Source organism: Triticum urartu, chromosome 7, assembly GCF_003073215.2.
Source record: "Triticum urartu cultivar G1812 chromosome 7, Tu2.1, whole genome shotgun sequence".
NCBI classification, from domain to species: domain Eukaryota; kingdom Viridiplantae; phylum Streptophyta; class Magnoliopsida; order Poales; family Poaceae; genus Triticum; species Triticum urartu.
This window is the reverse complement of record NC_053028.1, coordinates 604898500-604914801: the sequence shown is the minus strand read 5'-3', so window position 1 is coordinate 604914801 and position 16302 is coordinate 604898500. Positions and strand designations below refer to the sequence as shown.

Below are 16302 nucleotides of genomic sequence, written 5' to 3'. Positions count from 1 at the left end.
GAAGGATGGTGCAAAAGGGAATGCACAAGTTGTTCCATGATGACTCAGATTTCTGGTTTGCAAACGAGGGCTTGGTGGTGTACGTTGACATTATCGATGTGTTTCTTTCAAGTTGCAATGACTCAATGGGGTTTTCTTTGTGAGGTTGAGACCCATGTGTTGGGGAGTGGCATTAATATCGTGTTGGGTGTGTTTGTCAGCATGCCTATGTGGTCGTGTGTCTCCATGATTCGGGAGTAGTTGGCATGCTTGTAGGTGTGTGCTTGTTCGATTGTCTTGAGCAAGTTTGTAACGGTTTTTGCCCAGTTTTCCGCAAATTAACTGGGCAGCTCTCTTCTTCTTAATTAATGGATGAGGCAATACTTTTACCTCCGTTTCAAATTAAAACAACCACTCTTTCGGGACATACGTTGCTCTGAAATTGGTGACCTGCCACCAACAAGCTCAGATGCACGAGTTCATCGAGAAAATCGCGAACCAGTGTTCCCTCCCCCGTGAGCTCCGTCACCGCCTCCTGCACACCACCAACATCCGACACCTTCGGCACCACAGCTAGCCGTCGTACATCGTACATGACTAGGTTGAGCAGCGCGCCACGTTCTCCCCGGCCTTCCACCTGGCCACAGCCACGGACTCGACAAGGTTGGCGAGGGTCCGTAGACCGGAGACAGTGTCAAACGCGTCCCTACAATCTCCCGGCTACCTGCACCACCACCCCAAGGAAGAGGAATTCAAAGAAGAAGAAAAGCATCAAGTAAAGCGGGGATAGCCTGTGAATTGATTTCCTGATGGACACTAGTGGCATCTTCCTTCGCTAACAGCAAATCTGAATAAATGAAGCATGTAGGATCTAGGGAAGATATGCACTAGTGTTAAAAACGTGTTTATATTATGAGACGGAGGAAGTAGTCAATATGGTCACTGACCCGCTGCATAGCTTCGTATTTTTATCTGAGTTGACCGGTGAAACACTGTGTGATAGCATTCTCTCTCCTCCTCATGTGGGTCCCACTTGTCAGTAAATGAAGGGAAGAAATAAAGAAAAGAATAAAATTTCAGACGGGTGGAGACCCAGAGACCTACGGGTGGCAACTTGCACGCGATAGCCAATTAAGCACACGATACTTTAGGTAATAATAAGAGGCCATATTCTTTTATCGAAATATATATTTGGCAACCCTGTGCCCGATTGTAAAACTGCCACACCACTCGGTATCCCTTCGATCGGCATCGTAGCACGATCCACTTTTTCGGTTCTTCCACTCCTTCCTCATGCCCGTCCTCTCCTTCAGGCGATGTCGCGTCGCGGCTCACATATAGTGGTCGTCGCCCCGCCGCCACCGCCCGTCCGACGGCAAGCCATGGCGTCGCTGCTGCTGCGCAAGGTGTCGGGCTCCGTGCCGCGCCGCACGACCCGGACGCCTCCTCATCGTCCTACCATGTGGCGCCTTCAGGGACCTCTGCGACCACGTATGGAGGCGAAGGTGGAGATCGTGATGCAGGAGGAGGAGCTCGGGGAAAGGTGGAGGCGGCCGTGGGGCAGCTCCAGGCCTCCACGCTCGTCGTCGGTCTCCAATCGGACTCCATGACAAGAGCTTCCTCTACGTGTAAGTATATTTAGTGTCGTCATTGTGCTTGAATTCACCAAGTCAAACGAACTCGCTTGCTATCAGGCTCTGAATTTTGCTCGTGTTTCTGTCAGGTCGTTGAGCCCGTGCGCCGACATGAGCCACCTCGGGTGCCGAGTGCTCGCCGTTCGGCTGCACGCCATGGCACGACACGGGGCGGTGGAGCCCAAGCTCACATAGGTTAATACCATACGAGTGCAGTAACTACTCCGGAGCGCTGACAAAATGCTGAATTTTCTGACACTAATTGAGGATCTTGCTCTAATCCTCTGAATGATCGTAAGTGATATGATAGCTTTGCAGCATCTTGCCACCCATGATCCTGATCCCTATCTTCACGGTGCTGCTGGGCGTGATCTGGAGGAGGTCATCATCAAAGAGGGTGGAATTAGTGGGCGACAACATCCGCCCAGCCGTCCTCTGCTTAGCTAGGCTTGTACAGACACATTTTTTTTCTTTTATCATAGCTTAGTAAGAGAATGGACACACCAAGCCGTGTGGTGCAGGATGCTTGTTGCTCATTTTTTTGCCAGATGCACACTCATAATTTGTCATGATGCACGCATGGTATTTTTAATGTAAATAGTATGATAATCTATTGTTGGCTATTTAATGCCGCTTACGACAACCTTTTAATCTGAAGATGTGTGGTCAGCTTTTTAGTACCACCATGTTCACTGTAGTCACCTAATCAGCTGATTGGACTTGAGTCCTTTTGGCTATCTCAAGGCTTTTTATGGAGTGTATGTAGCCTATTTGTGCTTCTATTTTGTTTGTGCTTAAAATTTGAAACAGAGGGTGATGGTTTTTATCGGTCGAGAGAGTAGAGGTTGATCAGTGAGATGTCATGTATCTAAATGCACGCTGTTGTTATGCACCACCGACACCATGTTGCGCAACTAGATAATTTACGCGCAGGGCGGTGACCAAAGGCGGGCATCTCTAGGGATCATTGGCGAGGACGATAGCCAACAGACTGGACGAAGGGTGTCATACTTTGGTCCTGGGTTGAGGGAGTCACTTAGGAATGCAATTTTTTTTTGCTTTTCAACAAGTTGAGACGAATGCGAATCTAAATAGCATGATAAATTACATATTTTATAATTGATAACTCACACACAAACACTATGCCAAAGAAAATAATCCTGGGAAAAGAGTTGTTGAAAACATACTCGCCGTAATTTTCTATGTAAATAGCATGATAATATATGTACCCCAGACCTGATAATTTAAACACAAATCTCACGGTAACTTTGGCCCGAAAAAAATTGTTGAAAAAAAAATAAGGTCACTAACTTATGTGTAAATAACATAATAATCAACGCTCCGCGGACTTGATATTACATACAAACATCATGGTAACTTTAACAGCGGAGGGTGGAGGGAGTTATTGAAAACATACCCCGGTAATTTTTGTATAAATAACACGATAATATAAGTACCACATACCTTATAATTTACATACAAACACCATGGTAACTTTTGATCCGGCAAAAAAGTTGTTGAAAAACATAACCCCAGTAACTTTTTTTGTAAATACCACGGTAATATACATTCCGTAACATGATAACTTAAGTACAAACACCGTGATAAAATTAAACAAGGAGGGGAGTTGTTAAAAAATATACCCTGATAACTTTACGTGAAAATAACATGATAATATACGAACCGCGTACATGATAATTTACGTACAAACATCGCGGTAACATTGACCAAGGGGAAAATGTTATTGACAAATGTACTCCCGGTAACTTCTGTGTGAATAGCTTAGTAAAATAGGAAACACCGACTTGATAACTTGGATGCAAACACCATGGTAACTTTGTCCAAAGAGGGGAAAATTGTTGAAAAATATACCCCAATAACTTACATGAAAATAGAACGGTAATATACGAATTGTATACCGGATAACTTACGTACGAACACCACGGTAACTTTGACTAAAGGGCAAAAAAGTTGTCGAAAAACGTATCCGCGATAACTTAAGTGAAAATAGCACGGTTATATATGAACCACAAAACCTGATAACTTACGTACAAAGACCATGATAAGTTTGATTCGGGTGGATGAAGTTGTTGAAAATATACCCCGGGAACTTATGTGTAAATAGCATGGTAATAGTCTTGATTTGGGGGAGAGTAGTAAAAAGTGGTCGAAAAATACACTGGTAACTTTTGTATGTAAATAGCACAGTAAATTACGCACCACAACCTTGATCATTTAGGGCCAAACGCAGTGGTAAATTTGATCTGGAGAAAAAATTTATTGAAAAGATACCCCGGTAACTTTTGTGTAAATAGCATAGTAATATACCCATCGCATACCTGATAACTTGCGTACAAATACCATGGTAATATTTGACTCCGTGGGGAAATTATTGAAAACATACCCCTGTAAATTTTGTGTACATAGCTTGGTTACATACGCATCACATACCTACGTATAAACACCACGGTAACTTTGATCAAGCGGAGAAAATGTTAAAAACACACCCCCTACTAACTTATATGAAAATATCATGATGATATACGAACCGCAACTAATAACTCATGTACAATCACCAATATAAGTATAACATTGACCAAAGAGCATGGTAATATACGAACCACGGACCTAAAAACATGGTAATATAAGAACAGCGGGCCCAAAAACTTATATGAATACAGCATTTTTATACCTTCGATAACTTATGTGAAAATAGCACGGTAACTTACATATAATGGGCATGGTAACTTATGTAGCCTAGGCGTGGTAAAATTTGGCTGAAAAAAAGTTATTGAAACATGCCAACATGGGATCTAGTTTCAAAGATCTCGTCGCAACGAATCTTTTATGTAAAAACGGTTATTACATCGGACCGACGGTTTGAGCTACAAAACATTTTAAATTTTTGGAATAAAGAGAATCTAGAATGACATCAGCTTTTTTGTTCTCTGGTGTATGCATATAAATAAAAAGAGAAGTATACGTGTAAGGAGAAAGAATGTTAATGTATGCATATATTTAAAATGAAGGAAATAGAAGTGTGGCAGTTTTGATTATATGGCACACATATGCCAAATATCAGAATCATTTTTTTATACAGAAGCACGCGGCACGTACTGTGCACACTCACAGCACGCACTAGCACGGATGCATGCAGCACACACGCATTGCAGCCGTCTCCACGCCCAAGTCCCTGCAGTGCCTCGCCATGCAGCCCGTGGAGTCTTGCTTCCCCAACGCGCCTGTCATCCTTGAGGTCCGAGCCCTGGTGCCATGTCTTTCAGGTGGTCACCGTGACCGTGACCATGTATCTCCCGTCCTTCAGCGTCTGCTTCACACGCAGCCTGCCGCCGCAGCTTCTCACCATTCACAACATGCACGTACACACACAGCTCAGAGTATCTCCAACCGGTGGCCCCCAGGGGGCGCCTAAAATCGCCCCTTGGGGTGAGCCGGCGCAAAAAATCAGGCTGGGGGCGAGTTGGTCCCTAGCTGCCGGCCCCAGAGCCGTCCCCAGGCGCGTTCAAAAAAATTAAAAAATATAGCAAAGTTCAAAATTCGGCGAAGTTCGGCATATATTACATTAAAAACGGGTTTTTATTACATAATATATATAATTAAAAAAGGAACTGGCTAAAAGCGGAGTAGTCGCTGTCGTCGCTGCCGCCGCCGTCGTCGTCGTCCGGCTTCTCCTCCTTGACGCGGCCGTCCTTGGTGGACCCCCGGTCCCGGCGGCGCTGCGCGAATCGCCGCAGGGAGGCGCACTGGCGCTCCCTCGCCATCTTCAGGGAGTCCGCGCGCGCCCATTCTAGGGCCGCGTCGTCGTCAAGCTCGACGTCGCCGCCGTGCTCCGTCTTCACCGCGGGGAGGCCCGGCTCCGTCTTGGGCTTGACGAAGCGAGGAGGAACCGATGAGGAGGCGCACCGGCCGCCCTCATTGATGACGATGCCGGCGCTGCGAGTGCGCCGGCCGAGCGGCATCTCCGCCGCGGGCTCGGCCTTGACGTTGAGCAGCGCCGGAGCGCCGGACGAGTGTGACGAAGAGCGGGAGGAGGAGGAAGAAGAGGAGGCGCCGAACCTCCTGGGCAACCATTGCCCGTCGCGTCGGCGGTGAGCCGTGGCCGTGGCGGCCGCCCTCGCCGGGGGGTATGCCAACGGCAGGTCGTTGCCGCCCTCGAGGTACGTCAGAACGCCCTCGAGGGTACGGCCGAGGACACCCCACCACAGGTGGCGTCCCTCGCTGTTCTTCAGGCCGGCCACCACCGGCGCGCCATTTGTGGACGCCATCCTCTGCTGCTGCCGGCACTGGAAGTACGCCGTCCACGCCGCTATGTTGTCGGCGGCGTACTCGGGGAGGGCGAGCTGGGCGTCGGTGAGGGAGGCGCGCAGGACGTCGACCTCGTCGGCGAAGTAGCCCGGTTTCGCCACGGCGTCGGGCAACAGGGGAATGGGCACTCCCCCGTTGCTGAGTCTCCACCCCGTTGGCCCGGCGCGTATGCCCGGCGCGTATGTCCGGCGACGCCGGGATGTTCGCCTGAAACAGGAGCCAAGACTCCTGTTCGCGGAGCGAGCGGCGGCCGAAGCCGTTCGGAAAAGACGACGCACGGTGTCGTTGACGCGGCGAGCCCGCGGCTCTTTGGCACCAAAATCGCTCGCCCCGGCGCCTCCCAGCGCGCCGGGTTCGGCCTGGGTCCGCCGACGCTAAATTCAACACAGGCCGGCGAAAATCAAGCTACTGGAGGCGCGACTAGACTGATATTTTTGTGTCGGCGCGAAAAAAACATTTAGGAAGCCTTTCTAGGAGCGCGGTTGGAGATGCTCTCAATACGCAGGCACATCAAGCAGCCGCCATCTGAAATGGCTAGTGTGAGTGGACGGTACCGAGGTGTACATCGTGCTGCCGGCCATCTAGAAAATTTGGTTTGTTGTTTTATGCTACCATTTTCCGTTAGCATTTTAAATAACCGAATTACAAATAAACCAAATGGCACTAACCGAATTTTTGGCTTAAACCGAATTCCCAGGCCTCTAGGCATCATGGGCCCTTATTCTGCTACTCTGAATGAGCATTTTCATTTAGCTCAATGTATTGGCACAAGCTTGCTAGGAATTCTATGATTCTAATTCTGTAATTTCTTGAAAGGGTGATCCTCCGCAGATTATCCTAGTTGAACTTGATAGTAATGTTGCATTTAGTACTCCGTATTTGATATGAATAAAGTGTGCCACAAGTTCAAAAACAAGATGACCTTAAAAGAATGCACCAGCATCATTCTATCCATGGTTAGCAAAAACTACCACAGTGGTTTAGACACTTTTTTTTACTATAAACATCGCATTTATTCATTGAAAATAACAGTTACATCGTTAATAAGAGAAGTTACAATCTCATTCATAGGTTCCTTAAAACAATCTCTAGTCACAGAAAATTTAGCTAATCTAGCAAGTTTCTGAGCAACTTTATTTGCTTCCCTATTACAATGCTCAAAACTAATACGCAGAAAATCGCACGCCATAAAATAACAATCGTCAAAAACTGCCGCCGCCACTCCCACTGAATGTCCTCCATTCTTCAGTGGTGTAGACACTTAATATACAAGAGGGCAACCTATGATTGTTCATGCGTAAGTTACTACTGATATGATAATCTAATACAAGGAGGGCACCTCTCATGTCTCTCTTATACTACTTGGCTTCTCGGTACCAGGAACGACATAATTTCCATATTTCCGTAAGCAATGTTGTTGTGAACTCATGTGTTCCTCTCATGCGCAGCTGTAGAAGCCAAGTGATGCAGATAATACAAAGAGTCAAGCCTGGAAGATAATCTGGAACTTGCATTGTCCAAGTAAAGTAAACCAATTTATCTAGAGCCTATACATGCATGCCGGTGGATGTTCCGGGGGCAGGTTTGTGCTTGCATAGGTTTCCACACGAGTTTCATACACAATAAGTTCAAGACTAATCATATATTCATGAACAGCATAATACTATAGCATTCTATCTAATTTCATTGGTGTAATACATGTAAACAACTGTTATATAAGAATAACAGGCAACTCCTTATGGAGCTACTCCATGCTATATTTTCCCAGTGGTTGGTTTCTTTCTTTCATATATGCTTGAGAGAAAGAAGGCTGCTAACTGAACAGGGCAACTCCATATAAGATACCGGGATTCTGTCTTTTTATTCAAAACAGGTGACCTTTTTATATACAAGTTCCATCTCGTTAATGAGTAATGAAACACAAAGAAGCCGGCCATACGCGGTAAAAGATTTTGGCTAACTGCTTGCTCAAGAAAGAAAATCAAATATGATCCTAACTCCCACAGCAAGAGGACAAATCAAACTGATGTATCATAATATGTTCACAACATACTGAGAGATTTGTGTCCTCAGCTTACAAGTAGACACTGGAAAGGATCATCCCGAGCACTCATCGGCAAATGAGGCCTTCAATAGGCACATGATATAAATTTCCCAAGCTCTCCTCGCCCAATGAGGTCTTCCATAGGCACACGGTAACCAAAGCCACCACCAGAACAGAACCATATCCCACTAAGGGCCTCTTGGTTCGCAGGATTCAAAAAACTTAGGAACAGGAAACCAAAAAAATAGGATACGAAAGCATGCGCAAAATAAAGAATCACAAAACACATGAATTTTGTAGAGTTGGGTGTTTGATTCATAGGAATAAGAAAAAACTAGGAACCCAGGAAATCATTAAGATGATCATGACCAAGATAACTTTACATCTCCCATGGAGACGAGGGTGCCAAGGACATCCGAATTTATTAATGAGCAAGCCACTCCCTCCTGATACTCACCCTTAAAATCTGTGTACCACAGTTCTCAGGCTTCTGGATTTGGGATGAGGCTTAAGAAACCAAAAAGGTAAGAACTAGCAATAACAATATCATATGGAAAGAAGCATCTCTCCATGTATGCTAGGTATCAGATAATGCCTTCAGTCCATATCAATCCTGCTTGCACAACTAACAAAGTAAACAAAACTGAATATCCCAGGAAAGAGACAAGCTAGACTAAAAAAAGCTAACTATATACTATGATGATGTGTAGACGCCAACTGCACTAAGTATTTGCAAGAATCGTGTTTCTTTTGTGGCACCTACTATGACATACTAGATCAATTATTTCAAGCATAGCAATGATCCTCAACGGCTCAACGCATAGCTGCCAAATCCCACAGAAAGCATCTAAAATGTTGCTGGAAAATTCAAATACATATAAACCAATAGCAGCAAAGTACATTGGCCTCTATTAACTTACTCAGCACTCAGCAGCAGACAGAGGTGGGATAAGTAAATTTTTCATCCTCGGAAGTCTTTTGAAAGTTGAGAAATCATCCCTCAACTCCAAAACCACCCAAAGTCAGTCCCTCAACTATTTAAACCAGATACTTTTCGTCCCTCAACCATTTAAACCGGATACTTTTCGTTCGTCATAACACTTGAGGTGGTTTTATTTTGACGTGGACCCTGTTTTGACTGAAACGGGCCACATACACTGGTTTTGACTGCCACATCAATTAAGTGTTTGTGCATGAGTATGTGTGTGCGCGTGTGTACAAGTGAGAACCAAGAGAAAAGGAAAGTGTTTGCACTGAATATAGCTTATCAAAATCTGAATATAACTGAAAATAGTTTGGACATTTCAGAGCATTGTACTGAATTTAGCTGAACATAGTCTGAACACAATTTAATTGAAAATAGTCTGAACACATTCTCGACCCAATTTAGTTTAACATAGTCTGACAAAGTACTAAATGGGAAAGGGAAATAGTACTGAATATAGCTTAGAATCAATGACAAACATGAATTCTCACATGGTCTGACATAAGAACAGACAACAGCAAACAAGCACTAGTCTGGTAGTTTTGCTGGCACTTTCTTTGCTCTTTAATTTCCGCCAACTTGGGAACTTGCCGGGCCGGAGGTAACATTGACAGTAAAGGATGAACTGGATTTCACAGCGCAGCCGCCACCATGCTCAACCAGCAACCGCGGGCCTCAATCACCGCCGCCCATGAGGGAATCACCACCGCAGCCGCTGCCTAAATCGCCGCCGCCGCCCAGAACTGGTCGTGCTCAAGGTCGCTGCCGCCATGCCCTAGCAGCCACCACCACAGCCACCGTGCTCAGCCAGCAACCACCGCGCCTCAATCACTGGCAGGCCACGCCGCCGTAGCCACGCCTCACAGCCCGCCGCCACCGCTCTATTTAGGGTTCGTGAATGGGAAAAGGGATCGAGAGAATGCGAAAGCGAGAGAGAGAGCCAGCGGGTGCCCTTAGTCACTTGATTGACCTGGAGGTCAAAACCAGCCCACGTGGCCCGTTTTAGTCAAAACAGGGTCCACGTCACAGTAAAACCACCTTAAACGTTATTAGGGACGAAAAGTATCCGGTTTAAATAGTTGAGGGACTGAATTTTGGTGGTTTTGAAGTTGAGGGACGATTTCTTCACTTTTGGAAGAGTTCGAGGCCAAAAAATATACTTACCCAACGGAGGTCGACCCTCCACTAATCCCTTATTTGAGTTGCCAAGTTCTGATGTTGCTTCATAAGGTCTTGGTCTTGAAGATGTATTGGTCTCTATTGCGCTGCATCCTATAAATACAGGGAAAATCTGAAAACCGTTAATTGTATTTGTGCATAATGCGTGCAGAGGTAATCTAGACAAACAAGCAAAATACAATCTTGTCTAAAAAAGGTTTTTAGCATCAGAATAGTAGGCAGTACTTTCTTTTGTAAAGCAGTACCATATCATAAAATCACGATACTATTATATTTCTCATGAACTATAATTTGGCTTATAGAAAGGGAGCCTTGGCGCAGTGGTAAAGCTGTTGCCTTGTGACCATGAGGTCACGGGTTCAAGTCCTGGAAACAGCCTCTTGCAGAAATGCAGGGAAAAGCCGCGTACAAAAGACCCAAAGTGGTCGGACCCTTACCCAGACCCTGCGCAAGCGGGAGCTACATGCACCGGGCTGCCCTTTTTTATAATTTGGCTTATACATCACATAAAAGGGTGCGACCCAATTGTAGAGACCATTGCCCTGTGTAGGTCCAACTGTGTGGCCGCCACAACTGCCGCTGCCATAGCAGCAGCAGCCACCACGGCATCGGCATCCATCTGGACGACCTCCACCTTGCCGCCGTGCTCCCCATGCCCATGTTGCCCATCCCCCTCGCCCTCCTCCACCTCCTGCTCATGCTCCTCCCTGTACGCGTTCATCGCCTTCACCTCCGCCTCCGCCGCCATGACCGCAAGGTGGTTAATCACGGCGTGCGCCTCCGGGTCCTCCGCCGGCTGCAGGGGGTGCTCGGGGCCCCGGCGAGGCCGGTACTGCTTGCCGTTGTATTGTGCCATGGCGAAGGATCAGATCGGACGATGGGGATGGAGATAGCCTGGAGGGGGTAGTAACCCTAGGATTTCGATCTGCTTTTAGTTTGGATGGTGGAAATGGAAACAGCAAAGGAGCAAGTGGTCCTTGCATTAATACCACAGTGATGGCATCTGAAAGAATTCTAAGACATCACCACAATTTACAAATAAAATCCCATATGCTCAAGAAGCCAAAAAGGTAAGATCTAACAATACCAATACCATATGGAAAGAAGCATCTGTCCATGTATGCTAGGTATCAGATAATACCTTCCAGTCCATATACACAACTAACAAAGCAAACAAAACTGAATATCCCAGGAAAAATGAGCTAGACAAAAAAAGGTACTCCCTCCGTTCCAAAATACTTGACGTGGTTTTAGTATCACAACAAGTATTTTGGAAGAGGGAGTATTATAAACTATGATGTGTAGAAGCCAGCTGCACTAAGTATTTGCTAGAAATTGTGTTCCTTTTTTCACACCCACAATGACATACTGGAGCAATTAATTTCACGCATAGCTGCCAAATCCCACACAAAACCTCTTTTGAAACATCTAGAAATATTGCTGGAAACTTTAAATACATATAAACAAATAACAACATAATACATTCCATTACCTTACTCGGCAGCAGACAGACATCGAGCCTCCACTAATTCCCTATTTGCGGAGCCATCTGGAGTTACCAACTTGGATGCTGATTTATCAGGTTTTGGCCTTGAAGATGTAAATTGGCATCTACTGCGCTGCATCCTATGAATAAAGAGTAAAATATGACAAATATTAATAGTGCTTGTGCATAATCACTCAGAAGCAACTTAGTCAAGAAGCACCAACAAGCAAATATAATCTTATCTAAAACAAAGGTTATTACAAGGCAGTGACCGATTTTTTGTTCAGCAGTACCACATTGTAGTATCATTATACTATTAGATTTTTCATAAACTATAATTTTGTTTATATATTATTTAAAATATCTGAAATATATCTTCTAACACAATTCAGAAAAATATAATACTATGGTAGAATTATATTATCACTAACACTGCTAGGGTTAATTCCAAATCGATAACCGAGTAGAATTTCTAACCTGATGCACCGCAACAAATTGTTTTAACAGAACGCAATGTAAATGACTGTTTTACAGAATGCAACATCCAAATTAATTCATAGATATTCCTTTCTGGGGAAATACTGATTCTTCTCATTCAAGAGATGAAGAAAGTGTCGTACAATGAATGCAGCCCAACCAAAAAATAGCTGCTAGGCGCGCACTTAAGCATTCCTAGACGCTAGGCAGAAGCAGAGCTACTGTCTTTAAGAGTGCCTAGGCGTGCGCTTAGGCAATATAGGCTCTACGTAGAGGCAGAACTAGGAATTTACGCCCAACGCATTTTTGAAACTTGCATGAATGTGATTTTGCTAAGAACTGAAGCCCAATGCCTCAAGGGGTCAACTAATTACGCAAGAGCAATAGATGACGAACTAGCTAGAACTAGACGTAGTTATGAGGTTTAATGTGGTCTCGAGGGCATATCTCTTGCTTAACCCACCCTTGCGAAGCATGGCTGACCCTAAGATTTTGTTCGGATAGAAAATGGTACCACACATAGGTCATGTGCACCGAGCGATTCTAATCATGGTAACGCATTCTGACAATGAATACAATGGAATTGGTGTACATGATACGCTACAAATCATTTGGCTCTAGTAAGAATGCAGTGATCCTAGACATTGTTTTAAAAGCTTCCCTAAGGCATCACCCACGCTATGGTGTCAGATCGCCCTCAGATGGCAAGGCATCGACCTCGCTTGTGACTGCTTCATGAAGCATGCGCCTTAGACAAAAGGGCGTCGGAATCGTCCACCTGGGCAAGCAGGGCGGCACCTTGGGCCAGATCAGACGCCATGCGCTGCTCTCAGGCCGGAAAGAGCGGCCCACATGGGAAACTTTCGCGTGAAAGACTGGCTCATGCGCGAACAGGTACAAGACGGAGAGGGGGGAGAGAGAGGATCGAACAAATTGTCCAATCCACGCGAGAGGGATTCCTTCTCTGCTCTCTGACCTTTGCCAGCGGTTCTTCCTCCATGGCTCCAATCTTCTGTGCCACTCCTCCTCTCTGGGCTCAGGTCCTCCCTCCCCCGCCCCCACCCTCCTCCTCTGGCGCAGCAAGGTGTGGCTCCCGTTCTCATCTCACTTCTCCCCAGCCCTCCTCTGCTCTTTCTTCACCTCTCCCAGTGCTCTGTTTCTCCCAGCAGTGTAGCTAGATGTGCTTAACTGCTCCTTCTCTGCATCTGTTTCCTCCCAAATCTGCTTATCCACCCACAAGGCAACAGCCCCACCACCACTTCTCTCCTTCCCCATGCTTGATCTGGTTGCTCCAGTGATTTGTCTCTTCTCTCTTTTTCTTTGACGGCTGATTGGACCGTCTCTCAGTGTTGCTCCAGTAGCCAGGTGTCCCTGCTCTGATGGATCCTGTGGCTGATAATGCTTATGGTCTATCAAATGATCCCAAGAGAAGAGCTACATCCGACGATCCAGCTAGGACGTATGGTTCTGGCCAGATTTAGTGAGGAAGATCTAGCTTGACAGTCCATATGTTCGATTTAGAGAGCTATATCCGACGTTGGTAACAGTTTATTTATTGTAATGCTAGTTGTTAAATCGCCTAATTGGCTACCATATATTGTATATGTATGTGTCTAAGGCGTCACCTCGCCTTACGCTTTAGCGCTTAAAAGGTGATGCGCCCCCAGAGCCTCGCCTCACCTTACCGCCTTAAAAACATTGATCCCGGAAACCATGTCTAAATCAAGGAGTGCCACACTAATATTGCAACCGACAAGAATCACATCATACTGGTAATGCTTGACACGAGACTAATAAAGTGACTAGAGGCAATTTATCAATGTTCATACTCCCTCCATTTCAAAATACATTGCATATTAGTTTATCCTAAGTTAAACATTGTAAAGTTTGATCAAATTTAAAGAAAAATTTATCGACATCCACAATACCAAATCAATATCATCACATCCATCATGACATTTATTTTCATATTGTTGACGTCGATGCTTTTCTATAAACTTGGTCAAACTTTACAAATATGCATTTTGAAATGGAGGGAGTACTGAACAGAGTTTTCTAAGAAAAAACTATGGTTGTGCAGATGTGGTAACACAACCTGACAATTATAAATTGCTATATATGATACACTACAAATCATTTGGCTCTGGTAAGAACATAGTATCACAGGATACTGCAATCTATGTCGTGATCACGGAAACCATGTCTAAAGAAAGAAGTGCCACACTAGTATTACAACTGACGAGAATCGCAGCATAACGGTGATGTTTGACATGGTACACACTAATCAAGCGACCAGAACAACTAGAGGCAGTTAATCAATCTTCATACTGAACAGAGTTTGTTAAGAAAAAAGCTACGATGTGCATATGTTCCCAAGAAAATCATGGCAAAATAATATGCATAAGGAATGTAGCATATTCCAATATATATTGTCAAATTTGGCGACTCCCAACACAACAAACTTAAAGTATTTCAGACATTTTCAACAGACAACATTTGAGACATAATTACTGGAATTTCCAGTCAACAACTATACCAACCTTAGTGCAAGTTTCTTCCAAACAGTAGTATAACAGATCTTCTTAACAAAGTCCTGCTTTTTCAGCTTCTCCCTAAATCTCATCAATGGTGCCACCACTGTGGAAAATTCAACCTCTGAAGCAGGGTAAATTCGACCTCTGCCGCATGTGAATCATCCAGCACATAATCTTACCAAACATGGTTTATAGACTGTAAAAATAGTCTGTATGGAATTGATGGTGATGCTCCACCACCAATGCCTGGGTTGAGCTCGTCTCCCCCGAGCAGCGAAAGTAAAGCTTGCATCTGCAACAGCAATCAAAGACACTACCACCTTGCAATATCATTCAAGGCTACTGAATCACGTACAGAAGGCAGAGAAGGAAAAATTATACTAATTGCAAACGGCAAGAGACGGACCTTATCAGGGAATACAGGGTCGAACACGTCGATCCAGCATATCAAGGGTTCAGTGAGCTGGTTGTTGGCACATGGCAGAGCCGTAGAGACCGTCAGATCCATTCCCCCCAGCAGCGGAAGTGCAGCTTGCAACTGCGACGGCAATCAAAGAAACTACTACCTTGCAATATCATTCAAGGCTAGTACTAAATCATGTGTGAAACAGGCAGAGAAGACAATTTGCTAACTCGAGGGATGGACCTTATCAGGGGATACAGAGTCGAAGTCGTAGCTCCCGTGCAGGAACTCCATTTTGAGCTCAATCCTAGGGACCATCAGCTCCCTTCCCGCGAGCGACAAAAGTACATCTTGCACCTGCGACAGCGATGAAATACACTAGCACCTTGCAGCATCGTCCGAGACTACTGAATCACGTAAAAAAGGCAGAGAAGACAGTTTGCAGAGTACAAGGGATGGACCTCATCAGGGGTTACAGAGTCGAAACTGCACTCCTGGCCCCGGAAGATCATGGTGAGCGTGTTGCGCGCGGCGGGCGGCACAGTGGTAGAGTCCGCCGGATCCAATCGCCCCTGCAGCGAAAGTGCAGCTTCCACCTGCGACACCTTGTCAGGGGAGGCGGACATGAAGATGTGCACAACGCCCCGGAAGCACAGGGTGAGCAGGTTGCGGCCGCAGCCGCAGGAGAGATGCGCCTCCTCCAGGTCCTCGATGTCCATCGGGACGACTTCCCCGTCGCTGCCGTGCTCATGCTGCTCGTCCCCCTCGCCCTCGTACGCGTCCTCCGCCTCCACGAGCGCGAGGTCATCGAACACCGCCGCCGGCTGCGGGGGGAACTCGGGGCCCCAGAACGACGGTGCCATGGCGAGGGACCGGACCGGATCGGATCGGGCGACGGGGATGGAGATGGGGGCGGATGGATTGGTGTGGTGGGATTTGGATCTGATTTCGGTGTGGACTGTGGAGTGGCGGAAATGGAAACGTCAACGGGGCGACTGGTCGTGGGCCTCAGCCGTCCCCGTCTCTCATACGCGTCGCGTCCCAACCCCGTCACCCCACCGTCCCCGGATGTGCCAAAATGCAGTTGCACTTTTTGGTGGATGGAGCGCGCATGTCTCACGTGCTAATTAGCATTAATTATATTTTTTTGAGGGACAGCATTAATTATAATTAATAAGGACATTTTCAATGACGGGGACCAGTCCCAGGATATGGATGCAAAAGGCCGTCATCCAATGCTGTCTGCATATATCCG

At 45.9% G+C, this 16302-nt stretch overlaps 2 protein-coding genes across 4 annotated transcripts; both read right to left on the bottom strand.

Annotated features, from left to right (window-relative positions):
* Positions 1-7774: 7774 nt before the first annotated feature.
* LOC125525709 (GATA transcription factor 20-like) lies at positions 7775-16082 on the bottom strand. 3 transcript variants are annotated; one of them, XM_048690712.1, is made up of 7 exons: positions 15509-16082; positions 15291-15404; positions 15051-15182; positions 14824-14936; positions 14651-14747; positions 11640-11773; positions 7775-10259 (listed from the first exon to the last, which is right to left on the bottom strand). In XM_048690712.1, exons 1-5 carry the CDS (start codon positions 15908-15910, stop codon positions 14723-14725), a joined length of 786 nt encoding a protein of 261 aa, XP_048546669.1. In that variant the 5' UTR covers positions 15911-16082; the 3' UTR covers positions 7775-10259; positions 11640-11773; positions 14651-14722. The 3 variants fall into 3 exon arrangements, with proteins under 3 accessions (XP_048546669.1, XP_048546668.1, XP_048546671.1); XM_048690711.1 differs by having other exon boundaries at positions 7775-10240; XM_048690714.1 differs by having other exon boundaries at positions 7775-10240; positions 14651-14936; positions 15509-16080.
* On the bottom strand, positions 10274-11633 carry LOC125525711 (GATA transcription factor 20-like). Its single transcript, XM_048690719.1, has one exon. The coding sequence runs from the start codon at positions 11001-11003 to the stop codon at positions 10650-10652; it is 354 nt and encodes a 117-aa protein (XP_048546676.1). The 5' UTR covers positions 11004-11633; the 3' UTR covers positions 10274-10649.
* Positions 16083-16302: the final 220 nt, after the last annotated feature.

Bases quoted from the DNA above. Each gene is read 5' to 3' on its own strand.
- LOC125525709 (XM_048690712.1), bottom strand. From the start codon at position 15,910: ATGGCACCGTCGTTCTGGGGCCCCGAGTTCCCCCCGCAGCCGGCGGCG. The intron at 15,405-15,508 runs GTCCATCCCTTG...TCGCTGTCGCAG, and splicing joins ACTCTGTAACCCCTGATGAG to GTGCAAGATGTACTTTTGTC. The intron at 14,937-15,050 runs GTCCGTCTCTTG...TTGCTGTTGCAG, and splicing joins ACCCTGTATTCCCTGATAAG to ATGCAAGCTTTACTTTCGCT.
- LOC125525711 (XM_048690719.1), bottom strand. From the start codon at position 11,003: ATGGCACAATACAACGGCAAGCAGTACCGGCCTCGCCGGGGCCCCGAG.